General features: G+C 47.1%; 1 protein-coding gene across 1 annotated transcript in view; it reads right to left on the bottom strand.

Annotated features, from left to right (window-relative positions):
* Nucleotides 1-26753, bottom strand: part of LOC147662959 (uncharacterized) — a 174223-nt gene extending 147470 nt beyond the window's left edge. Inside the window, exons 1-2 of the mRNA XM_086950760.1 lie at nt 26705-26753; nt 9128-9550 (exon numbers count right to left, since the gene is read on the bottom strand). Coding sequence (XP_086806886.1) covers nt 9128-9550; nt 26705-26753 — 472 coding nt within the window. The remainder of the gene's footprint in view (nt 1-9127; nt 9551-26704) is intronic.
* Between the last annotated feature and the right edge of the window lie 212 nt (nt 26754-26965).

The raw sequence follows: 26965 nt of genomic DNA, 5'->3' as shown, positions 1-26965 counted from the left end.
GAGTGGCGCTTGGCTGGTGGTGTGCGTGGAGTGGTACTTGGCTGTCTGTGCACGGAGTGGTGCTTGGCTGGCGGTGTGTGTGTAGTGGCGCTTGGCTTGCGGTGTGCGTGGAGTGGTGCTTGACTGGCGGTGTGTGTGGAGTTGCGCTTGGCTGGATGGTGTGCGTGCAGTGTTACTTGGCTGTCTGTACACGGAGTGCTGCTTGGCTAGTGGTGTGTGTGGAGTGGCGAAAAGGCTGGATGGTGTGCGTGGAGTGGTACTTGGTTGTCTGTGCACGGAGTGGTGTTTGGCTGGTGGTGTGTGTGGAGTGGTGTTTGGCTGGCCGTGTGTGTGGAGTGTAAATTGGCTTGATGGTGTGCGTGGAGCGGTGCTTGGCTGGCGGCGAGTGGTGCTTGGCTTGCGGTGTGCGTGGAGTGGTGCTTGGCTGGCGGTGTGTGTGGAGTGGTACTTGGCTGTCAGTGTGCGCTGAGTGGTGTTTGGCTGGCGGTGTGCATGGTCTGGTGCTTGGATGGTGGTGGGGGTGGACTGGCGCCCGGCTGGCGGTGTGTGAGTAGTTACTTTCTGTTGGTCACTACACACACTGCTAGTTGAGTGACACTCTACGCAGTCCATCATTTTCTGTGGTTGCTGTGTTAGATATGTGGGCGTGTGAAAGTGATGGGCCCTTGAATGGCGCTGGTGACTGGCGGTGTGAATGTTTTGTATGTGTCACACGTACGAAAGGTGTATGAATGTCCTTACTGCCCCTGTGTGATGGGGGTACTGGTAGGAGCAAAAGACCGACTGGCACCAAAGGGGTCAGGCAGTACAACAAATTAAAAAAATGTACCAGTGTCTTGATGTTAAACCTCATCTAATCCCAATTGGTCTAAGCCCTATTTGATGGCCCATCTGGGCGAATGTAAATTTGGGGGGCAAATTTGTGTGTTGTTTTTTTAATTGTTATATTATTTGTGAAATGTGGTACTAATTTTTTTTCTTCTCTATTTTTGTCTTGTTCCAGGCTTATGCTGTTTGGATTGTTGTAGGTTGTGGGTCTGTTTGCAGCTTGTGTAGTTGCTTGTGCTTGGTAAGTGAATGTATTTTGTACTACTTTCCCTTGATATTTGTCTTTTTGAAAAAGGTTGTACTTATAGCAGTTTGTGTGGCTCTTTGTTTTTTTTTTCTTTTTCAGCATTAGTGTTTGATGTGCACTTTGTTTTCTAATCTGTCATTTCTTTTTTTCTTTCTAGTGGGATATCATTTCTTTTTGCTGTGTCTCAGCAGAGTAGGTGCTGGTGAGTGTAGCTATATTTGGTAAGAGTGAAATTGTTTTGGATTGTATTGATCTTTTTGTGAAAGCCTTACCTTGTTTACTTGTTACTTTGCACAGTGTAGGTTGTTGTTCACTTGTGTGTGCAGTCTTCTTGCTTTGTAAGGATAATGGCTAGTCGCAGTATTACTGCTCAGCAGGTTCTTGGTTTGCTTTTTGAATCTTCCTCTGACCATGGTTCAGAGACTGAGTTCGATTCGAACTCCCAGGTGGCGGCAGAAGATTCTGGCAGTGAGTTTTCTCTTCGCATGGAATCATCATCATTGGATGATGAATCTTCTTATAGTGCTGATGAAGGGCCTATGGTAGTGGAGGACATTGATGTGCCGGTAGTGGGCCAAGAGGCATCTGTGCTGCTGCCTAGGGCCGCAAGGTTTCCTTTCTTTTTACGTCGGCAAGAGGCATGCGGGCTGCAGCCTGCGCCCAAAAGGCTTCACATTGCTGTGGTGCGCCAAGAGGCATCTGGTGCTTTTCGTCTTCCAGCTGGTGTAGTGCAGCAAGAGGCATCTGGGGCTGTTAGGCTTCCCATTGGTGTAGAGCGGCAAGAGGCATCTGGGCCTGCTTGGTTTCCCGGTGGTGTAGTGCAGGAAGAGCCCTCTGGGGATGCTATGTCTTCTGTTGGTGTTGTGCAGCCAGAAGTATCTGTGGCTGTTAGGCTTCCCGTTGGTGAACAGCAGCAAGAGGCTTCTGGGCTGCAGGCTGGGGTGGCTGCTCCCCCCGTTGATAGGGATGGCCTCTGGATTCCCCCTGGCATGGTGCAGCCGGCATTGCCAGAGTTCACTGGTGTTCCTGGGTGTAGAGTGAATACTGAGAACTTTCTGCCAATACATTTTTTTCAGTTGTTTTTTGACGATGTTTTTTTGCAAGAGATTGTTGATCAAAGTAATTTGTATGCAGAACAATTTTTGAGGGCCAACAGTGCCAGCCTTAAGCCCCATTCTAGAGCAATCCGGTGGACTCCCACAAATGTTGAAGAGATGAAGAAGTTTTTGGGATTAACTTTTTTGATGGGCTTGCTAAGGAAGCCATCAATGTCTTCATATTGGCCCACTAGTCCCTTGATGGCAACAACTATATTTCCAGCAGTTCTAAGTCGTGATCGGTATTTGCTTCTTCTTCGGATGATGCATTTTGTTGATAATGGTTTAGCGTTGCCACGCGATCACCCTGATTGTGACCGTTTGTTTGAAATGTGGCCTTTCCTTGATCACTTTGTTGATCGTTTTTCTGAGATCTTTGCCCCTGGTAAAGAAATTGCAGTGGATGAGTCTTTGCTATTGTTCAAGGGCCGCTTGGTTTTTAGGCAATACATTCCTAGTAAGAGGGCACGCTATGGAATCAAAATGTATATGCTGTGTGACAGTGAGACTGGATATGTCTACAATTTCAGGGTGTACACTGGTAAGGAGTCCAGCATTAACCCTCCTGGTTGTCCTTCTACTTTTGGAGTGACTGAGAAAATTGTGTGGGAACTAGGTAGAGGATTATTTTACAAAGGCCACCATTTGTATGTAGATAACTTCTACACTGGTGTGCGGTTGTTGAAGGAGTTGGCCAAAGTGGGCACTGTTGCTTGTGGCACAATGCGCAGTAACCGTAAAGGTTTCCCAAAGAAACTTGTTTGCAAAAGGCTTGTGCGGGGACAGTCTACTGCATTGCGATGTGGGGAGCTTCTAGCTGTGAAGTTTTCAGACAAGAGAGATGTGTACATGCTGACTATTATCCACAATAAATATACAGTACCTGTGCCTGTTTGGGGTCCTGGTGCTGAAGTGCTCAAATTTTTTTTGTCAAATTCTTAGATTTGCAAGGGATTCTGGGTAACAAACCCTGGTGGTAGGCAGTCGAGTCACCCCATCCTGAATTCCCCTGGGTGTCTAGTTTTCAAAAATGTATAGGTTTGCTAGGTTTCCCTAGGTGCTAGCAGAGCTAGGGCTCAAAAACAAAAGGTAGTCTCTTTGTCCATAAAAGCAAGATTTCACTGGGAAATTGAGGTGCGACCACGTTGCGTTTTGTGCTGTTTCGTGTCGCAGCCACTATGCCTACCCACGCAAGTGAGGTACCATTTTTTTGGGAGACCTGGGGGAACGCTGGGTGGGTGGAAATTTGTTGATTCACACAGATTCCAGAACTTTCCACCACAGAAATGTGAGGAAAATGTGTTTTTTTTGTCAAATTCTTAGCTTTGCAAGGGATTCTGGGTAACAAAACCTGGTGGTAGGCAGTCGAGTCACCCCATCCTGAATTTCCCTGGGTGTCTAGTTTTTAAAAATCTATAGGTTTGCTAGGTTTCCCTAGGTGCTGGCAGAGCTAGGGCTCAAAAACAAAAGGTAGTCTCTTTGTCCAAAAAGCGCAAGATTTCACTGGGAAATTGAGGTGCAACCATGTTGCGTTTTGCGCTGTTTTGTGTCGCAGCCACTATGCCTACCCACGCAAGTGAGGTACCATTTTTTTCGGGAGACCTGGGGGAACGCTGGGTGGGTGGAAATTTGTGGATCCTTGCAGATTCCAGAACTTTCCACCACAGAAATGTGAGGAAAATGTGTTTTTTTTGTCAAATTCTTAGCTTTGCAAGGGATTCTGGGTAACAAAACCTGGTGGTAGGCAGTCAAGTCACCCCATACTAAATTCCCCTGGGTGTCTAGTTTTCAGAAATGTATAGGTTTGCTAGGTTTCCCTAGGTGCTGGCAGAGCTAGGGCTCAAAAACAAAAGGTAGTCTCTTTGTCCAAAATGCCAAGAGTTCACTGGGAAATTGAGGTGTGACCACGTTGTGTTTTGCGCTGTTTCGTGTCGCAGCCACTATGCCTACCCATGCAAGTGAGGTACCATTTTTTTTGGGAGACCTGGGGAAACGCTGGGTGGGTGGAAATGTGTTGATCCACGCAGATTCCAGAACTTTCCATCACAGAAATGTGAGGAAAATTTGTTTTTTTTGTCAAATTCTTAGCTTTGCAAGGGATTCTGGGTAACAAAACTTGGTGGTAGGCAGTCGAGTCACCCCATCCTGAATTTTTCCTGGGTATCTAGTTTTCAAAAATGTATAGGTTTGGTAGGTTTCCCTAGGTGCTGGCAGAGCTAGGGCTCAAAAACAAAATGTAGTCTCTTTGTCCAAAAAGTGCAAGATTTCACTGGGAAATTGAGGTGCGACCACGTTGCGTTTTGCGCTGTTTCGTGTCGCAGCCTCTATGCTTACCCACGCAAGTGAGGTACCATTTTTTTCGGGAGACCTGGGGGAACGCTGGGTGGGTTGCAGATTCCAGAACTTTCCACCACAGAATTGTGAGGAAAATGTGTTTTTATTGTCAAATTCTTAGCTTTGCAAGGGATTCTGGGTAACAAAACCTGGTGGTAGGCAGTCAAGTCACCCCATCCTGAATTCCCCTGGGCGTCTAGTTTTAAAAAATGTATAGGTTTGCTAGTTTTCCCTAGGTGCTGGCAGAGCTAGGGCTCAAAAACCATAGGTAGTCTCTTTGTCCAAAAAGCGCAAGATTTCACTGGGAAATTGAGGTGCGACCACGTTGCGTTTTGCGCTGTTTCATGTCTCAGCCACTATGCCTATCCATGCAAGTGAGGTACCATTTTTTTGGGGAGACCTGGGGGAACGCTGGGTGGGTGGAAATTTGTTGATCCACGCAGATTCCAGAACTGTCCACTACAGAAATGTGAGGAAAATGTGTTTTTTTTTTACAAATTCTTAGCTTTGCAAGGGATTCTGGGTATTAAAACCTGGTGGTAGGCAGTCGAGTCACCCCATCCTGAATTTCCCTGGGTGTCTACTTTTCAAAAATGTATAGGTTTGCTATGATTACCTAGGTTCCGGCAGAGCTAGGGTGCAAAAACTACAGGTAGGCACTTTGCCATAAAAGGGTCAATTTGTAACTGCAAAATTGAGGTGTGACCACGTTGCATTTTGCGCCGTTTCCTGTCGCAGACACAAGGCCGACCCACACAAGTGAGGTACTGTTTTTATCGGGAGATTCGGGGTAATTCAGATTTGTAAATCAACTGTTATTACCAATTGAGCTTTCATGCATTTCTGCCTTTCATTGAAAGACATTGTGCAAAAAAAAAATCTTTTTGAAAAATGGCCAATAATTCTCATGCTAGTATGAGTATTCCCAATTTTGAAAATGTGCAATTATATACTGTTTCTGAACTCTATAATTTGTATCCAATTCAGAAATACATAGGTGTCTTTCATACAGATTTTTCCATGTATACATTTTCCAAGACAAAGGGATCTATACCCAGTAAATGAAAAAATACCATTGCAAGTTGCTACTCAGTTTTTGAATCTGGGTTCGTCGGGTTCTTGGTGAAACTACAAGTCTTATATATCCCCACAACCAGGAAGGTCTAACGGATGTAACGGTATATTGCTTTCCAAGAGCTGTCAAAATTAGAAAAAGTTATAGGTGAAAACGTTGAGACAAAAGGCTGTTTTTTTCAACAAATTTCAATTATTCCAATATTGAACTGTTAGTTTCTATAAAGGAACCTTCATGGATTTAGACAAATGACCCCTTTATGAATTCAGAATTTTGTCTACGTTTTGAAAATGTACAGCTTTCCAGGATCCATTATTGCTTTCAAACTCATTTCTACCATTAACTGGAAAGAGGTGGAAAGCTCTAAAAATAGCAAAAATAGGCTATGTCCCAGAAAAATGCCAAAACTGTGTAAAAAATGTCGGTTCTCTGACAAAAGACTGTCATTCCCTAAAAGCTGAGAAAATGGAGATTTCAGCCCCACAACCCCTTTTTTGATAACATTTTCAGGGAAAAACCCAGAGGCTTTCATTTGCAGCCCGTTTTTCCAATTTTTCAGAAAAAAACTAAAATTTCACTATATTTTGGTTAATTTCTGGGACCCCTCCAAGGGAATCCACAAACCCTGGGTGCCTTTAAAATCCACATGATGTTGGAAGAAAAGGACACAAATTTGGCGTGGATACCTTATGTGGTCAAAAAGTTACAGAGGCCTAAGCACGCACTACCCCAAAATGCCAAAAAAGGCTTTGCACAGGAGGGGAAAAGGCCTAGCAGCGAAGGGGTTAAAGGAAAGAGAAGCCAAGCTGTTCATGGCGAAGATGAGGAAAGAAAAAAGAGGACGAAGAAGGTCGAGGCCGATATCAAGATCGAGGTCGAGATCTGGCTCGAAGTCGACATCGGGTCATGCTTCGAAATCAAATAAGCATAAGAAAAAGAAGAGGCATAGATCGCGACACCGCTCAGGTAAGAGGTTTTAGCATTTTTATTTTCATATTGTTAAAGTTGTTTTTCATTGTTTATTTTGTTTATTTTATTTTAGGGTGAAGATGTGTTGTATTGCTGCTGTTTTCACGTGCTGTGTTTCCATGACTCCGGCTTGACATCTTCACTGGATTCTAGATTGTGGAATCTAGAGAAGAGTCAAAGCGGTTGCCAAAAGAGCATTAGCCCTTTTGCTTGAAGGATTAGATCGAGCTTGAACATTTGCAGCTTCACCTACATTTTTTGATTTGTGATTGGCATTAGCAACAACACTAACATCACCTTTATCCTTCCCTTGTTTGCTATTGAGTTCTTTGACATAGCGTGATGTGTTTTCAACCCTCCTGGCTATGTCTATAGTCTTCTGTAGAGAAGGATCTCTCAATTCTCCTGGATTTTACAATTGTTAGTTCTATTTATGAACTGATCTCTGATTATCTCCTCATGAAGGTCTCTGAATCTGCATGAAGCAGCTAGAGTTCTTAATACAGCCACACATTGCTCAACTGTTTCTCCAGGTAACTGTGCTATAGAAAAGAATCTATGTCGTTCCACTACAATGCTGTTTCTTCTAAAGATTTCAAAGCCTCCAAATATTCGTCAAAAGCATTCTCTCCAGAATTCGAACCTTCTACTTCACCTTCACCATCACGGCTGGTGGAATTAGCGCATAAAGTGTTAGGTAAGTTTAAAATACTTTCCTGCCTTGAACCCCTAGATTATGCTTTAATAAAGCCAATTTGTGAGATGCTACAAAAGTTTCTCCCCCAAATTGCCTCAAGATATGTCTCAAATGATTCTTGCCAATCTTCCCATACCATGGAAGGAGCACTGGAATTTTGTAAACATTTGGGTGGGGCTAACACAGATGTGATATCCATAACTGCTTGAAAATTAAGAAATGCATTCTTCACAATGTTATAGTGCACAACAATATGTAAACAGTCTTGCTAGATCAACACATTAAGTTAAAATAAAGTAGTCACTGTAGACTCTAACGAATAGATGAAGTATCACAAATAACAAAGTCCAAATAATGAATTGCATAAACGCTCATTAGTCTGAGTTACTAAATTACTTTAACTTGGCAACTCAAAAAATGTAAATAATGAGAGTAGACAGCGTTGTCCAAAACAACTCCTAGAGAAACTGCTTTTATTTTTGTAGTAGCGATGGGAGTATAGTTTGTTGAATGTAATAAGAAACGTCACTGCTGCATTCCCATGTATACTGCAGGACTTTGAAGAAGTTGCGTTGACTGGCGCGCTGGCCGGCAATCAAACGTAATTGAAAGTGAAGATAAATGTTGCTAGGAAACAAACTTGACGCCAGTGCGCTTCAACGTTAGCGCAGTGGCAACATCGCACGTAATAAAATGGGCATGCGCCGGAGGACGTAGAAGTCTGGCAACATTAGCGTAACAATGCGCTGTAGAAAATTCCACGCAATAACAGTCACAGACTTCTGGCGCGCGGCTCCCGTAGCTTTAAACTGCCTCGGGAAACTCCGAACAGTACATGAAAATGCAGGATGCCAAAATGCTCTCCCTCACAATAACAAACCATAGAAATCAAAGGTAGGGGACAGCAATTGCAATGTCCCTCGCACGTTAAAATTGCCCCAGGGGCTGTCATGGACGGAAACAGCATCTTCAAAAGTAGGGGCCCAATTCACAGAACTAACTTGAGACAAAATCCTAAATTTACTATTTTTGGTATTCACAGAAGTTAGGATTTTGTCTTAAGTAAGACAAACTTAAAGGGATTTTGTCTTAAGTCTGTCTTAAGTCAAATTTAAGAATAAATCCTAACTTCTGTGAATACCAAAAGTAGTAAGTTTAGGATTTTGTCTTAAGTTAGTTCTGTGAATCGGCCCCAGAATTTATTGCAGCACTTGAAAACAGCAGCAATACAACAGGATCAGTAACAGATAAACTGTCATAAACACAAATATTGTGTGGACTGAATACTGTGTCAAAAATATCGAGGACAAGACTATGGAGTAGGTGAGTGCAAATCGGTAAGCATAAATCTACTATTCTTAACTTCAGATCTACGTACCTTGAAGATGTATATATGATAAAGGTACATATATGTGGAGTTATATATAGAAAAGGACAGAGAAAGTGAGAGAGACAGAGGGATGGAGGAAAGAGACAGAGGGAGAGAGACAGAGAGAGGGAGACAGAAACATAGAGAGAGAGAGAGACGGAGACAGACAGAGAGAGACAGACAGACAGAGAGAGAGAGTCAGAGACAGGGACAAAGAGAGAGAGAGAGAGAGAGCGAGAGACAGAGAGAGAGAGACTGAAGCATATAGAGATGGAGAGACAGAGAGGTAGAGACAGGGAGTGTGAGAGGGGGGAAAGAGAGACAAAGAGAGACAGAAATAGAGTCAGAGAGAGGCAGAGAGAGAGAGAGAGATACAGAGACGAGGGACATAGACTGCAGAAGAAGCTCAAGCTGATTTCTAACCAAACCGACAGACAGCCTGAATGTGATGGTGACAAAAAGCGCCTTGAAACAGTGACCCTCCATGAGCTTTGTGAACATGTTCACATACCTGGTGGTCTCTTGGCTGCGGTGCCGTTCCCAGGTGTCTCTTGTGTCGAAGACACAGACAGAGAGATGTCTCTGCTCTGTCTGATGTCTCTGAATGAGACGGTGTAGACTCTGCTGTCGCTGAGCTGCAGGTTCAGGAGGCGCAGAGACGCGGTCTCGGGGTAGAAGGTGACGCGGTCCTTGTATGGGTCAGGGGTGTAAAGGCTTCCATTGCAGCTGAGGGGGCGCCCGTCCTCCCCCAGGGAGACACTGTTCAGTTTATATACAATGATTGTAACATTGCTGTCCTTGCACGTCCAAGTAATGAGGAGCGGGACATTCAGTGATTCATTCATCCTGTAGCTCACGGGCAGCAGCACCGAGTGATTGACAGCCCCACGTACGGACCCCTGAGGTGCACTGATGAAGAGGGCGCTGGAGACACCTGTGGAGAAAAGAAAGGGGAACCATGAGATGACAGCGGTCTAATGATACGCAGAGAGAAGGCCTTGTCATTTCAGGGGGGGCGCGGCTCCTAGCACACTGCATGCTGAGAGCAGTCCTTGCTATTTCAGGGGGCAGGGGCTCCTGGCACGCAGCATGCAGAAAGCAGACCTTGGCATTTCAGGGGGGCAGTGGGCTCCTGGCACACTGCATGTGGAGAGCAGTCTTTGCCATTTCCGGGGGTGGGTGTTCCTGGCACACAGCATGCAGAGTGCAGGCCTTGGGAAAGCGTCGCACTTCATAACCCTCCTTGACTCAGCCAAAAATAGACCCAAAAAACTATTCGATCTCATCAAGAATCCTAACTGCTCTCCCCCAAACTCCAAGCTGGAGGATTCTACAGAGAAAGCAGCGGATTTTGCTATATTCTTTGACGAAAAAGTGAAATCCCTGATGGATCAGGTCACTCATCCTACCCCTCCAGAGGTGCTCAAATCCATAGCCATTTGGCAGAACTTTGACCCCATCTCTGAAGATGCCCTCCTCAATTGCATCCGCGAAACAAAGCCCTCCAACCATTCTCTCGACCTCATCCCCAGTGCCATTGCCTTTGACTTATATACCCATTCTCTTTCCTATTGGACCACTCTGGTCAACCTCTTCCCTCAGTCAAGGCTCCCTTCCTGTCTCCTTCAAAACTGGGCAGGTCACCCCTCTGCTAAAAAAAAACACTGCGGATGCGAATAACCTCAACAACTTCCGCCCCATCACTAACCTACCCTTTCTTGCGAAGATTGCAGAAAGATGTGTAGCAAAACAACTCTCTCGTCATGTCAAGGACAATGATCTTCTTGACAATTTCCAGTCTGGCTTCATTCAAAACTGCAGCACTGAAACAGCCCTGCTGCAAGTGATTGATGACGCACTGCGGATACTCGATTCGGGGGGGTCTTGTCTTCTAATTCGCCTTGACCTTTCTGCAGCCTTTGACACTGTCAATCACAACACCCTCCTCAACACTCTCCAACAGAGAATGGGCACGGAGGGCACTGTGCTTAAATGATTTGCCTCCTTCCTCTCTGATAGATCCCAAATAATCAAATTAGCGAACAGTCTTTCATCTCCTCTGGCCGTAGGTCAAGGTGTTCCTCAAGGCTCTATACTTGCACCCACATTGTTCAATCTCTATTTAGAATCACTGGGAAATCTCCTTAGTAAATCCGGGATCCACTATCATCTCTAAGCAGACGACACTCAAATCTACCTCAAGGTTGCCTCCACTCACGATCTCTCCATCCTAAGCTCTACTCGTGACTCTATTCAAAACTGGATGTCAACTCATCAACTGATTCTGAATCCCTCCAAAACTGAATTCCTCCTCCTCTCCTCCTCGCTTTCTCCTCCCCCGGTTCAATCATGGATGGATCAGATGAATCTACTTAACAATAAACCCATCATTGTCGACAGCGCAAAATCCCTTGGTATCATACTCGACAAAAAACTCAATCTAATCTCCCACATCAATTCCACTGCAAAGTCTGCTCGATACCAACTGCGCCTTCTTTTGGAAATTTGTCGCTTCTTCCCGGAGCAAGACCTTAAAACACTGGTCCAATCGCTGGTCCTCTCCAGACTTGACTACTGCAACTCTCTTCTTACTGGCCTCCCCAAATCCCATCTGTCCCCCCTTAAATCTGTTCTCCGTTCAGCAGCTCGTTTAATTTTTGGGGCCAAAAGAAGCAACCACATCACACCCATGTTATCCACCCTCCGCTGGCTTCCCATCGAGGCAAGATCTATCTACAAGACTGCCTGCATTACCCACAAAGCCTTGCATTCCTCCTCTCCTCGCTACCTGGCGAATAAACAGAAACTCTCTGGAGGCTCTAGACCATCACGTAATGCGGAAAATGTATTGCTCGAATCTCCCACTTTCAAGAAGGAAAGATCGATGGCCCAATCCTCTTCATGCAGCGCAGTGAGAGTGTGGAACTCACTTCCGCCTCAGCTCCGGACCACCGCCTCCTCCCAGGCCTTCAAAACGGGCCTCAAGGTTCTCCTCCTTCAAAGACACTTCCAAATTTGATTCACGCCCTCTCTATTATCTGAAGGAAGCCCTTCCACCATGACAATGGAAGTACCTTCCCAGTGTGTTCTTGTGGTTTGAGTGTCTGCCAAGTATTGCAGTATTATCCTTCTACCTGTGTTTGGTACTCGTGTGTAACATGCACACGTCACTTTTCTCTTGTAACACACTGTTTGTTACATCTTATATTTTGTTTGCTTTAGATACTTGCTCAAGTGCCACCATTGCCTACGTAACGATTGTTCTTGTGTTTGAGTGTCTACCATTTATTGCAGTATTATACCTCTAATTGTTCTTTGTATACATTTGTAACCTGCACACATGTCACTTTTTCATCCTATAATTGTACCGTTTGCAACCTCTTGTATTTTGTTTGCTCACATTTGTCACCTTTGCCTCATGTAACTTAAAGTTTGCTGTAGTAATTTGTTCACTTGTAATTTTCTCCTCATGTATCAATATTGTTCCTTTTGTGAAGCGCTCTGACACCTTTGGGTAAAGTCAGCGTTATATAAAAACTAGGCCTGGGCGGTAAATTCCGTTCCGCTCGCGGAATTTGCGGAATATAGGTAGTTTTGCGTTCCGCGGTGTTCGCAAAATTACCCAAAAATATGCGTTCCGCAACTTCGCAACATTTTTTGCTTGTTTGCGTTCTCAAATGCGTGTTTGTGAGATATTTCCCCCCCGAGCACGCAAACAGCGATTGCGAACAGTAAAAAAGTATCGCGAACAAGCAATTCCGCGTGTTCGCAGAGATTTTTTACCATTTCGCGGGGATTTGCATAACGCGATTACGCAAATTCAACCTACTTCTTATAAAAACGCATAAATAAATAATGAATAAATATATATATTGCCATTTCACGGGTCAGTGGGCTCCTGGCACACTGCATGGAGAGAGCAGGCCTTGGCATTTCAGGGTGCGGGGGCTCCTGGGACACTGCATGCGGAAATCCGGCCTTGTCATTTAAGGGGGACGGTGGGTGCCTGGCACACTGCAAGCGGAGCACAGGCCTTGGGATTTCAAGTGGTGAGGGCTCCTGCTACACTGCATGCAGAGAGCCGGCCTTGGCATTTCAGGGGGAGGGGGCCCCTGGCACACTGAATGTGGCGAGCCGGCCTTGTCATTTCAGGGGGGCGGTGGGCTCCTGCTACACTGCATGCAGAGAGCCGGCCTTGGCAGTTCAGGGGGGAGGTGATCTCCTGGCACACTGCATGCAGGGGGTAGGCCTTTGCATTTCAGGGGGGTGTAGGCTCGTGGCACACTGCTTGTGGAGAGCAGACCTTGCCATTTCAGGGGACGGGGGCTCTTGGCACGCAGCATGCAGAAAGCAGGCCTTGTCATTTAAGGGGGACGGTGGGTGCCTGGCACACTGCAAGCGGAGCACAGGCCTTGGGATTTCAAGTGGTGAGGGCTCCTGCTACACTGCATGCAGAGAGCCGGCCTTGGCATTTCAGGGGGAGGGGGCTCCTGGCACACTGAATGTGGCGAGCCGGCCTTGGCATTTCAGGGGGGAGGTGATCTCCTGGCACACTGCATGCAGGGGGTAGGCCTTTGCATTTCAGGGGGGTGTAGGCTCGTGGCACACTGCTTGTGGAGAGCAGACCTTGCCATTTCAGGGGACGGGGGCTCTTGGCACGCAGCATGCAGAAAGCAGGCCTTGACATTTCAAGGGGGCGGGGGCTCCTGGCACGCAAAGAGAAGGCCTTGTCATTTCAGGGGCCAGTGGGCTCCTGGCATGCAGAAAGAAGGCCTTGTCATTTCAGGGGGGCGGTGGGCTCCTGGCACACTGCATGCAGAGAGCATGCCTTGGCATTTTTCGGGTGGCGGGGGCACCTGGGACACTGCATGCGGAAATCCGGCCTTGTCATTTAAGGGGGATGGTGGGTGCCTGGCACACTGCATGCGGAGCACAGGCCTTGGGATTTCAAGGGGTGAGGGCTCCTGGCACACTGCAGGCGGAGAGCAGGCCTTGGCACTTCAGGGGGCCCTTACACAGAATTACCACACTCCCGCACATAGCTTGTCTTGGGTACGTACAAAAACTAAATATCCTAATGAGATTCATATCCCCCTCCAAGAACACACATGAAGGAGGACTCTGAGTGAAAATGACTGTGTCCCCTCTATAGCTGGAGGTCTGTAGATGTGCAATGATGCATAGAACAGAATAGCAGAGTACATCACAGAAAGAAAATTAGACCCTGTGGGGCCACCGGAAACCTGTGCTCAGACACCCCCAAGAGAGTTGGACCACGGTTGCCAAAGGCCCTAACGCAGGGAAGAGAGAACAGCCAGCATTGGGGCGTGATGGACCCAGCACACCTGAGCACTGGTGCCACTGTACCTGCTGCCCTGGTGACAATGTTAGTCCTGCTCCCTTACGTTGTTTCACTCTCCCTTACCCCTGCATCGTCCCCTTAATATTTCCTGCCTTACTGCCACTTTACTTCCCTCTGTATCATGGTACATTTCACCTTTCAGTTTTCTCTGCCCATTTGTATTTCTCCACTTTAGCTTACCCCTCTCCATCCTCCACTGATGTTTGTATTTCTCACAGTATCTCTGTCCTTCCCTCTCTCCCTTTCCTGCTGCTCTTTTGAGCCTCTTTGACCCCATCTCCTGTTCTCGCTTTCTCCTACTCTTCCCCTTTCATCCTGTATTTCTGTTTCCTTTCTTGATACTTTCCCTGTAACCCTCGTTCACTTTGAACCTCACAAGTGTCCATGTTTGTTCTCTCCATTTCCACCTGTATCTCTCCACTGTCCCCTCCCTCTCCTGCTTCTCCACTGTTGTTTTCAGTTCAGCCCTGTATCTAGCCCATCAGCTCTCTCTCTTTCTTTTCTTGTGCCTCTTTCCTCCTCCCTACTCTTCATTCATTCCTACCCATTCTTTCCTTTATGTCCACATGGTGCAGCTGCCTTACTACTTGAACTCTACCCCACTCCAGCGTATCTTTATCACAGGGTAAACACAGAATTGCATATTCCAATGCCCTTGCAGCACTATTCCACTGCCGCAGAGTAACTTTTGTGCAATTTTGGCCCTGGGGACCCCCCCTCCTCATCGTCTGGCCTTTGAGTAAGTGAGGGGAGCCACGCGGCCCCGTCCCAGGGAGGATTTCGGCCCCATGTGCCACATCCCCCGGGGCCCAGCCTAATTGTAATACGGGAGGGAATGCGTGTGTCCCCCCCCCCTACTTGGGCCATTTTTGGCCCTGGTGACCCCATCCCCTGGGGCCCGGCCTTTAATTGAAATTAGATTTGATTGGGGAAAGGGGCAGAGCAGATCCCCCTCCTGGGCCGAATTTGGCCCCAGAAACCCCATCCCCCAGGGCCCGGCCTATTTATAATTAAGGAGAGGGCCACATGATCCTCTCCCTGGACTGATTTCGACCCTGGGGACCCCGTCCCCAGGCCTGGCCTTTAAAAAGACTTATATCCTATTGGGGAGGGGGGCAGCTCAGACCCCCTTCCCCCGCTGATTTTTGACCCCAAGGACCCCATTTGTGGTGCTTGGCCTCTATTCTGGGTGCCCTGATCCCACCAAGGGCACCCAGTGACTTTCGCTGCGGACTGCAGGGGAGTCTATATGCCCGAGGTCCTTGCCAGCTACTTGTCTCCTGCGGGAACCGGCATTGCTTTCAGACATCGGAAGTGCTGGAAAGGCATTTTCACTGCTCTCGCTTGATGGAAGTCGAGCATTTGCTGTGGCTTGGCGGGAGCGGTAAAGCATCAGCCAAGCACCAGCAAACAGCCATGTTCGGGGGTGGACTTCGGGGACCCAGCAGGAGCCGGCTCTTGGGAGTGGTGGTCCCAAGAGCCATGAAGGGGGGCCACACAGTCCCCCAACTTTTTTGGATTTTGCCCCAGGGAGAGGGTGGTCCCTGGGGTGCGAGCTGGTAAAGAGGGCCTGCCCGCATCCATATTTTAAAATGCCCTAGAGAGGTGGCAGTCCCCTGGCCTGTAGGGGGGTCCATGCACTTCCCACATTTATTCAAATTAAAGCCCCTGGGAGGTGGCAACCCCTGGGGCAGCAGGGGGGTCTGTGTGGCCCCAGCATTGCTTTCAGACAAAGCCCCGGGAAGGTGGCAGTTCCTGGGGTGCATGGGAGCTGCACTGCCCCCTGCATTCAATAACATTAAAGCCCCGTAGAGGTGGCGGCCCCTGGGGCTGTGTGGAGGGTCCCACACTGCCTCCTGCATTGTTTTCAAATAAAGCCCCGGGGCGTTGGCGGTCCCCGTGACGACATTACATTAATATTGAATCAAGCAAAATGTAGATGGCCAAGCAAAACAGTTGCAGGATAATTAAAAATCTTATTCTTATGTGGAGGAGAAGATCCGCAATAATCCATAAGGACTTAGGGACGATTGCTTTTACTCTTAATTACTCCTTTGATATCCATTGTTTAATAACTTTTTAACTCGATGTATTTATATTTTAACACTGTGCTTGTATATATTTTATTGCACTTTTATGGTCTTTGACCGAAATAAAGTTATCAAAGTGAAGTGAAGTATTCTTATGTCCTCATAAAATAGATACTTAAATGGAATTAAAACACTATAAAACCACAACTGTGATAAGAGCTGGATGTTCAAATGGACTGAAAAAATTATAAAACGGGGAAATATTTTACATCAGGACTAAACGCCATTATCAACAAGGGCTAATGTACACACTAAACTTTGGTCACAGGCACTTATGCCCTGAGACAGGTATGGGTTAAGTAGACACGCTAGGCACTTATGCCCTGAGACAGGTATGGGTTAAGTAGACACGCTAGGAACATCTTAAATCAAGGGTACGCTAGCTCGGCTTACTAAACCTTTAGTATTGCTTTACACACTTATTGACGCTCCATTTTCTTTGCTATCAGGTGATAGGCGCAGTGTTTCCCTCACACTCCGCACTCCCAGCAAGTATTGTGATTCAGCAAAGAGCAGCACTTTATTGTTGTCATTCCTCAGCATTCTGAGGCCACTGTGCACCCCCTAACACCCGATGACTGGCAGGGCGGGAGTGTCCGCCGCTCCCTGCCGTGTAAGTACGCTGAAAAAAAAAACTAAGATGCTGCGCGGTTTCATTGTCATCATCCGCTGCTGGCAGCGCTGATCAGCATCCGTGGCCCTCAGTCCCACGTAGCAGTGGTAAGGAAGGAGCCGTGACGGAACTGCAGGTAGGGTGACCAACTGGCATGGGTGAAAATTTCAGGACGGAAGGTCAAAATTCAGGACAAAAATTTGGGACAAAGGGTATGTTATACAGACACTACAAAGTAAGTTGCGCAAAATTATATAAGTAAGTAAATAGACAAATATAACTACAAGTCAAAACACGTTTATATTAGGTTAAAAAGTTAATCTACAGGCCTTTAAAAGTTGTTGCGTGTTACAAAAAAATTGACAGCTTACATCCTTTGTTTTCACCTGTCCTTTACCAGCACAAGAAGACTGGCACCGAGTCGACTTTTCTATCCTTTCCTCGACGGCAAAGTGAGAGAATTTAGTAAACACCAATCCATGTTTTAAAGGAATAAACAGGAATTTGTCAAAAGAAACCTGATATTTGTCCTTTATTCTTGAAAATGTAGCACTTGTGACAAGCTGAAAATAAAATGTAAAAGCATCTTCATTACCCATTCAACTTCTGAACTGAAACACATCCGGCTGGGATGTGTGTTAGATGCCTCACAGATATGGACAAAGACAAGGCAGTGCCGGCCCCTGCATTGCCTTACTCCGCGCCAGGGCGGCGTTCCTTGGGCTTTGCGGCGGCTTTCCCCAGATTTACTTAAATCACGCAAACCAGGAAAGCACCACCACCCTGCGCCTCCAAAGAGCAGGCACAACAATGAGCAATATTTGAATTTCTCCTTGTTTTTTCCTCTTTCCAGGTGTCCTGGAATTGGAGAATTAGCGTAGGGCAGCGGCACAAATCTTCTTTCTGCGCTGTCCTAATTAAATGTGAAAGGTTAAATTTGTGCAATACAGTGCATTCCTGTGCATTCCCGTCCTTTCCCCTGCGCTGGTGGAAAGGACAGGAATGGGCTGGGCAGTTGGATTGCTTTTGTGTTGGAAAGTGGCCCTTCCGAAACAAAAACAATCCTACTTGCAGTGCCGAAATTGTTGCACCATGGGCAATACATCACCTATGTAAGCATGCACTGGTATGGGCAGGGCCGGCTCTAGGCTCATGGTGGCCCTGGGCAGGGAGCGTAGGCAGGGGGCCCGGAAGAGGGGGTCCGGGTGGGGCGGAGCGCGCAGGCCAGTAAAGAGGAGAGGGGGTCAGGGAGTTTAGAAGTGGAACAGAGCCGGAGGCCGCCAAATCCCTGCCAGGGGCCTCCACGCAAATATGTATCCATCCTCAGAGGATTAATATATTAAGGATATATATTGGCGTGGTGGCCCCTTGCGCTTTGGTGGCCCTGTGCAGGTGCACAGCTTGCACATGCCTAGAGCCGGCCCTGGTATGGGTAATGTCCTGGGCTGCAGACTCGGCAGATGGAGAGATGTCCAGTACAGGTGAAACAGTGGGAAAGGCCAGTAAACACTCCCCTAGGCCAGGGCCACAATTGACTTGACTTGGCATCATCACGACCAACATAAGACCTATAGCGTTTATGAGCGCCAAGTCTACATTTATCAAAGAGAGTTCTGTTGTTTTATTTGCACATTCATGATGATATTTTCTGATTTTTGTACCTTTCTTTTAATGTTATTTATGCATGTTTTTTTCCTACTTGCCTTGAACACATTATGCATAGTAAATAAATAAAATACAAAAAAACAAAAATACAAATTGTTTGTGGAAATGCAGTAATTATCTGCAATAATATAACCTCCCAAAAAAAATGACAACTCGTAATGAGGCTCTCAGGGTGAGGTCAAACCACATGAACGTAAAATGCCTTCAGAATCCGATGTGACAACGAAACGCCGACCATCCACTCCACACAGTGACACCTTCACATTTAAAAAAACACACATGCCTTGAAATTCACTCATCCTGTGCGGAGTGCTGAGTAACCACACGCCCTGAGGGGCACTGCCAATGTCCTGGCATTTAAGACAGTGTCCTGGCATTTTAGCCAACAGAGCTTTGCGCTCTGTAATTTTAATGTTCGATTTTAATACTACTAGTATTGGGTTAACCATCCCTGTATGCAAAGTCCAGGCACCAAGTTAGTGACATGGTGGAACCACTTTAGTGGTATGACAGATCTCCGGGCCACAACCATCGCCATGTCGGGCAACCTATGCTCGATTAGCTTTACAAAAACGAATTCTACGCATGGCTTTTACGATCACACTATCTGGCCTCGCATTGTTGTACCTCTTAAGCAGCATGAGGCCCAGCAACGGAGATGAGGAAAACACTTAATATGTGAACCTCCGAATTCATTTTTTCTAATTTAACCACTTTTCCTCCCACCTCCTCTGCTCACCGTTTCGTCCATATTTAATGTGATGCTGCCCACTGGGAGCTAAAAATATGCTGTCACGAGGCCCCGGAAAGGTGGAGAGTGCTTAGGGACGAGTACACGGGGGGGGGGGGGGGGGGGGGAGGTGGGGAACAAAACAGACAAACGCCAATGATCTGCAGATAAATGCGCGCACACGTGAGAGACGGAAACAAGAACAGCAAGTTTTTCAACTTAACCGAGAGTTTGATACGATGTTTGCAGGGGTTTTAAAGACTGCGGCTGACTCTATTCCAGTTCTTCAAGGTCTACGGCTGGAAACCCTAAAGCTGTTTTTGGGCGGGAGAGAAGCTGTGTGTAAATGTAAATCTCTGGAGGGTCAAGGGGCTGCATTAAAAAGGTCTTTGAAGCAACCCCCCACCCTCACTGGGGGCGGTCCGCCAGCCTGCCAGCCCGATCTCTGTAAAGGTGGATTTCAACATCTAATCCATGCTATGTTACCAGAGCCAGAGGGGCAAAGGGGTTTCTCGCGCCCTCACCGGCAGCAAAGGTCACAGGCCTCTCCTGTCAGACAGTGGTCGCAGCCCAAGATCCAACCTGAGCGGTAGCAATGGGGAGCTGACTGGCACACCAACCACCGAGCATAAAACACTTTTCAACCGGGGACAGTGGAGTTGACTTTAGGTGGCCCAGAGTGCAGCTCCGGGCGTGGCTAGCCCAGTGGCCCTATAGAGGCCGATCTGAAGGGCTGGCGCACAGCATCTTGGCGTCCCACCCACCATGGGCGTAGGAAGTGTGGGGGACGCGGGGGACATATCCCCCCCAGATTTTGGAGTGAGGGGGACACGGGGGACAAGGGTAGGGGGGGGGGATAAAGGAATTCCCCTCTCCTGTGAATCGCAGGGCCATTAGCACACGAAAGCGCATAATGGCCCTGCACTTGTCTTGTGACCTGCCTCAAGTTACCTGTGATCAGCTGCATGCCTGAAAGGGCTAAAAGGGATTAACACCCCCCTCCCCTCTCCCTCCAACCCCCTTCTCCCTCGTCGTGTGTCTCAAGCCGGGGCTGCTGCAGGTCGAGTTGCTGTGCGCTCGGCTGGGCAGTGTCTGGTGTCCGCCTCTGTCTCTGCTACACACACATTTTTCACACGTCTTTAAAATACAATTTACATTCATTTGGAACTGGTTAAGAAGGCATAGTTGTTTTGTTAACTTATTCCAGAACCCCCTGTGTCCCCACTCCGCCTATTCTCTATTCCTTACTTTTATTTTTACTGTCACAGTAGGAGAATGCATTTAATGAAAAGGCATCTAAAAAGTATGGATGCCACCTTTCCAAAAGAAAAATACCTACCATTTGTTGTTTGCAAGAGAACTTTTTGTTGAAAATATATTGTTGCTCAATTTTTTTTTTTTTGTAATTTAGGGTCATATGTATCAACGTTCCGTTTTGCGATTCCTAAATAACGATTTTTAAGGAATCGCTATTTAGAAATCGCAAAATGGTATGTATGTAGAAAATCGCTTCTTTTTAGCGATTCCTTAAAATTCAATAATTGTGATTAGCAAATTGCTAATCACAATTAAGGAATAATTTCCCATTCATTTCTATGGGCCAGGAGGCCCATAGGAATGAAGGGGAAATTGCAATTTGCTAATCGCAAATTGTGAATATTTTCAAGGGTGCAGGGGTGTCTCAAGAACACCCTGCTGCATCCCTAGAAATGACATGTGTACGCATATGACGCACATACATGCCCTAAGGGCATGTATGAGCGTCACATGGCACCTTTTGTTATTTAAAATAATGCTTTTTTGAAAGAATTTGCAACTTACCACCAACTAGAAGTTGGTGGTAATTTGTGAATCCTTAATGGCATTTTGGAATGTTTTTTTCCTTGATACATTGCATTTAAGGAATCGCAAAATTTGCAATTCCTTAAATGCAGTCGCAAAATAAGGAATGGCAAATTTAGCGATTCCTTATTTTGCAACAAAAATGTTTCATACATACCATTTAGCGAAAATGGGTTCGCAAACGCCGGAATTCTGCGAATTTCGGCGTTTGCGAACCCATTTTGCCTTGACACATATGGCCCTAAGTCTTTAATGTTGGTTTTTCAGAGATATGACACTGCTTTGTTGGAATCTTTTAAACCTGAATAACTATTTTTCTATTGGGGCATTCATTTTAAACGTTGAGTGCAATTCTAACTGTTTTAAAAATGTACACGCTTTTGTTTTACTTGCACACTGTGATCATTATTGCTTAGCCTCAAAATCAGTGTTTATCCGTTGAAGTGCTTACTCTTCCACATGCAAAGCGCTGTCACATTTTATGTTGGTTTTCAGTGCCTTATACACAATGCAGTTTAAAGACGTGCGGGCATTCTCTCTGGGATTTGCAGCTTGGAGTTCATACCTTGACTAATGAACCTCTGGCAATACCCCAATAATTTGACATTACAGTCTCAAAGTTTGGAAACCAGGGGTGGGGGGGGGACTTGACAACTTCTGCAACAATACGAGCTAGAATCAGGATAATTTCTCTCATTGTTGACCTCTGTTAAGGTTTGTTTTTCCTGACTTCAGTCACACTTTGTTGATGATAATTGCTCAGAAGTGACCACAAGCATGTGTGAGCACTGTTAAAAGATTCTACAAAACCAGAAAAAATGGAGCAGTTATAAACATGCAGTACATTTTTCATTGAAATGAGTTTGATTACTTTCAGTTATGTGCAACATATGTTCTTAAGCGGATATCTGTTGCTAGCAAGGCTTGTATTTTGTAAATTCAAAGGGGAAAACTTTATTGACCAACGATTTTCTTAGGATTCAGCCAGGCAAATGTGAACCTGAAATCATGTTTTTGTAGTTTACCACAGTGGTGACCAGCATGCAATTGATGCTTGAACTCCTGTTCGGCTTTGCAGTTTTCTAGTGCAGGGGCTACAGCGTCTGTAACATGTTGGAGACCAGAAGACTATTTCTATGGCACTCAGCATAACAGAGTAAAGCATTTTGCTGATTCAATGCAGGCAAAGAATGGAGGGGGATTGCTGGTGAAAGGGTGCAAGGTCAGCAGTCTATGTATGAAGTTGGATGGAGGCTCCTCTACTGTGGCACAGAATGAAGAGAAGGTCGGTCCCTTCCCCCACCTGATACAGCAGAGATAGAAAAGGATTGCACCCCAAACTGAACGTCGGGGAGCAGGGTACGGTCCTCAGAGAGAGCAGAGGAAACAAGCAAAAGTAGGACTCTGTTGGGACTGGACAGTAGATTTTTTTTTTGTAAATGAACCCTTTGATTTCCCCGTTTGGCATCCACTGCCATGTTGAGAGAACTCCTGACAAATGGATTTTAGGTCACACCTGAAGCTGCTTTCGTAAGATATACAAGTTTAGTAATTTCCTTAGGGCACCACATTCCTATCTACTGGCTCGTAAAGCACTGTTCACATTAGGTTTGCAGTCAAATGTGATTGTTACTCTGTTTTAAGCCTTCTAACAATTAATAAAATAAGACCCATCATTTTGGTGTCTCTAGAGTGAAGAGCTTTTTTTCGTTGTGCTGCCGTTGATGACTGTTACAAAACACATTGTCCATGAAGATGATGTACAGGCACCCCAAACTCTGCAGAGCGATTACAAATCCATAGTAAATGTAGATTTTCAGAAGTAAGCAGGGAGCACCTACTAGGACGATTCATACTGTGCACTTCAACTGAAACTCAGGAATTGTGTTCAAAAGCATCTCCTACGCCCCTGCCACCCACCGCCGGCTCCCTCCTAAGCCTGCACTGCCACTCCATATGTCTTCTGCCCAGGTAAGCATTTGAGCTACCCTTTTGAGTGGACCCCTGCTAGCGTGGGATTAGCCACAGTTGTGCGCCCAGGACTCAAACACATGTCCTTGGTTTTGCTCATGTTAATCTCCATCCAGACCCGTTATCTTTGAAAAGCTCTGAAACCTGTTCAACAACCTTTGGAGGCCCATTGGGGACTCAGAGAGAGGTTGGGTATCTCGGCAAACACGAGAGCCGGAACCGACATACCTGTCAGTCTGGGGGCACACATGTTCACAGACCAAACCCAACGGTCATCTAAAATCTTCTCCCCAGATGGATGACATCAGGTTACTTCACACAACTCTACAAAATACTAAAAACTTGTAAATGCCTAACCATCGAAAAGTAAACGTTTTTACAACAGATTTCCTCCTCATCGTCCCAACCACAAACCTATCATTGATTTAAGGATGAACAGATAGCGGCCCTCACCTGCTCTCCTCACAATATTGATTCTGCGAACCATATCTAGTCCATAAAAAGAAAACTTGCAGCAAAGCCTTCTCAGGTATTGCCCAAAAAATGTGGATTCTGTTCCGTCTGCAACCAGACTGGCCCCGTCTACTGCATCAGTCAACGAAGACGTCAAACCGTTACTTATGACACATTGCCACCCTGAGCGCGTTACCCCGGATTCCTGTTCCTCCCATATTTACATTATTTTCATTGTTGAATTTCTGTAATGAGGATATATTCCACAAATTATATTTTCACGGTTGTTCATCTTTGTATCCTTTGTTACTTACTTCCTGCCACCTGTAAAGCTTTTGATACCCGATCGGGTCTTGTTCGCGCTATATAAAACTTTATAAAAAAAATAAAAAAAAAAAAAAAAAGATTGTCTACACACCACAACCTATACCCCTGCCACATTTCATTTGAATCGACTGCCTGTTTGCCTGCTGATGAAGAAAGGATGGAAGCCCCCCTCTACCTTCTCTTGGGGATCACCCACCCCAGCTTCAAACACAACTTACGAGGAGAACCAGCAGCGCCCAGGAAGGCACCTGCAGCCTGAGCCCTGCTCTGAGGGCTCCTGCCTCCAGACCACCCCGGCCATGTTTTACCAGCTGAAGACCTCCACCTTAAAAAAGACCCCTCCCTCAAACCACAGGTCCCTCAGGACCTGGCTCTTCGGCTAAACAGACTTAACAAAAGGTGGCAATCAGGAACAGGTGTTATGATGTAATGTAATGCAATGTAAGTAGGTTTTTATAAGGCGAGGCTATCACTCCAAGGAGCATCTTGGCGCTGAAAGACCAGAAAAGATGAAAGGTCTGGCCAGGCTGCTTTCATTAGTAAGTGCAAAAACCACAAGTGATGGACCGAATGCGGATCAATGTCACACATTCCCCCAGTCAAAAGATCTGGGCCCAAATCCATCGTTTTTTTGCACTCCACACCACCCTGGGTTAGACAATGGCGATATGCAAATCAGCTCTGACCCTGTTGCCCCATGGGAACAGTCCAGTCCGAACTACAAAAGCCATGTCCTTCCCAGAACGGAATCAAGCATCCGAGGACCGGACCGGTTTCGAGGTAACACCTCTCATCAGCCCGGCTAGCTTGACTCCAGTGGTGTGGAGTGCCTGGGACCCACGTCTGGGCATCCCCAGCGCACTTAGGGCGGCAATTGCAAAAACAACAACTGATGGACCGAATGCGGTCCGGTCCTCGGATGCTTGATTCCGTTCTGGGAAGGACATGGCTTTTGTAGTTCGGACTGGACTGTTCCCATGGGGCACAGGGTCAGAGCTGATTTGCATATCGCCATTGTCTAACCCGGGGTGGTGTGGAGTGCAAAAAAACGATGGATTTGGGCTCAGATCTTTGGACTGGGGTGAATGTGTGACATTGATCCACATTCTGTCCATCACCTGTTTTGTTTGCAAATTCCGCCCTAAGTGCGCTGGGGATGCCCAGACGTGGGTCCCAGGCACTCCACACCACTGGAGTCAAGCTAGCCGGGCTGATGAGAGGTGTTACCTCGAAACCGGTCCGGTCCTCGGATGCTTGATTCCGTTCTGGGAAGGACATGGCTTTTGTAGTTCGGACTGGACTGTTCCCATGGGGCACAGGGTCAGAGCTGATTTGCATATCGCCATTGTCTAACCCGGGGTGGTGTGGAGTGCAAAAAAACGATGGATTTGGGCTCAGATCTTTGGACTGGGGTGAATGTGTGACATTGATCCACATTCTGTCCATCACCTGTTTTGTTTGCGCTTTCATTAGTAAGGCCAGGGTACTCATATTAAAGCTTTACAGCATGTAAATATCCAGGTCTTTAGTGCTTTCCTGAGCTCAGTAAACTACAAGCGTGCAGGCAAGCGCTCTATAAAACAAGTTTATTCATATTAGGACGGACAATATTTATTTTAACAGTAAATATTAATTTAAATAACAGTAACACTAATAATGATATTAATAAAAACGAATAATTATATTTCCAACAGAAATTACTACTATGTAAAATAACACACACAAAACGTCACTCACTGACTGAGTGACTGTGCATTGCAAATGGAGGGTGAATGCGCTTATTTTTAATAATAACATTTTCACCCAGATCACCACATATTGGCTCCAAACCCCATGAGAAGGAATTCTACAAAGCTCTGGAGTCACAGCATTCACACATATCTAATTCCTGAATGTTGTTGAGAGGTGCACGGCGCCCTCCGGGAGACCTGGCTGCCATTGCAACAACCAGGGATAAACCTAGACAGCGCTTCGGCTCTGTGCGCCTAGCTCACCAGTACCCACCCGGGCCGGACCCAGGCAGACACACCTGTGAGGGTGAGCTGACCAGAACCTACCTGGGCAGGGACTGGCAGACCTACCTGTGAGGATGAGCTCACCAGAACCCACCTGGGCCGGACCCGGGCAGACCCACGTGTAAGGGTGAGCTGGCCAGAACCCACCTGGGCTGGGGCTGGACCCGGGCAGACCAACCTGTGATGGTGAGCTGACCAGAACCCACCTGGGCCGGACCCGGGCAGACCCACGTGTGAGGGTGAACTGGCCAGAACCCACCTGGGCTGGGGCTGGACCCGGGCAGACCCACCTGTGAGGGGGAGCTGACCAGAACCCACCTGGGCTGTACCCAGGCAGACCTACCTGTGAGGATGAGCTGACCAGAACCCACCTGGACTGGGGTAGGACCCTGTCAGACCCACCTGTGAGGATGAGCTGATCAGAACCCACCTGGATGGGACCGGACAGACCCACCTGTGAGGATCAGCTGAACAGAACCCACCTGGACTGGACCCTGGCAGACCTTTGAGGATGAGTTGACTAGAACTCACCTGGGCTGGACCCTGGCAGACCCACCTGTGAGGGTGAGCTGACCAGAACCCACCTGTGAGGGTCAGCTGACCAGAACCCACCTGGGCTGGACCCTGGCAGACCTATGAGGGTGAGCTGACCAAAACCCACCTGGGCTGGGATTGACCCTGGCAGACACACCTGTGAGGGTGAGCTGACCAGAACCCACCTGTGAGGATGAGCTGACCAGAACCCACCTGTGAGGGTCCGGTGACCAGAACCCACCTGTGAGGGTGAGCTGACCAGAACCCACCTGTGAGGGTGAGCTGACCAGAACCCACCCCGGCTGGACCCTGGCAGACCTACCTGTGAGGGTGAGCTGACCAGAACCCACCCGGGCCGGACCCTGGCAGACCCACCTGTGAGGATGAGCTGACCAGAACCCACCCCGGCTGGACCCTGGCAGACCTACCTGTGAGGGTGAGCTGACTAGAACCCACCTGGGCTGGGATGGACCCGGGCAGACCTACCTGTGAGGATGAGCTGGCCCCAGAGGCTGGTGACACGTTGTCGCTCCATTCTGCTCGCTAGATGACTGCATCAGGAGCCGACTTTGCATCCAGAGCTCCCCGCAAACACAGGAAGTGAGACCCAACCACAGGAAGGAAGCCATTCAAGGGCGGACTGCTCTAGGCTCTGGTGGTTTCACGTCAGAGCTTATGTCTGACACTGCTGTCCCCTGCGATGCAAGGAGCAGCCTCTTCTACAGATCCACCCTCACCTCTTCTAGT

Source organism: Lissotriton vulgaris, unplaced genomic scaffold (genome assembly GCF_964263255.1).
Source record: "Lissotriton vulgaris unplaced genomic scaffold, aLisVul1.2 SCAFFOLD_1996, whole genome shotgun sequence".
Classification (NCBI taxonomy): domain Eukaryota; kingdom Metazoa; phylum Chordata; class Amphibia; order Caudata; family Salamandridae; genus Lissotriton; species Lissotriton vulgaris.
The sequence above is the reverse complement of the archived record's forward strand: the minus strand, read 5'-3'. Positions and strand labels throughout refer to the sequence as shown.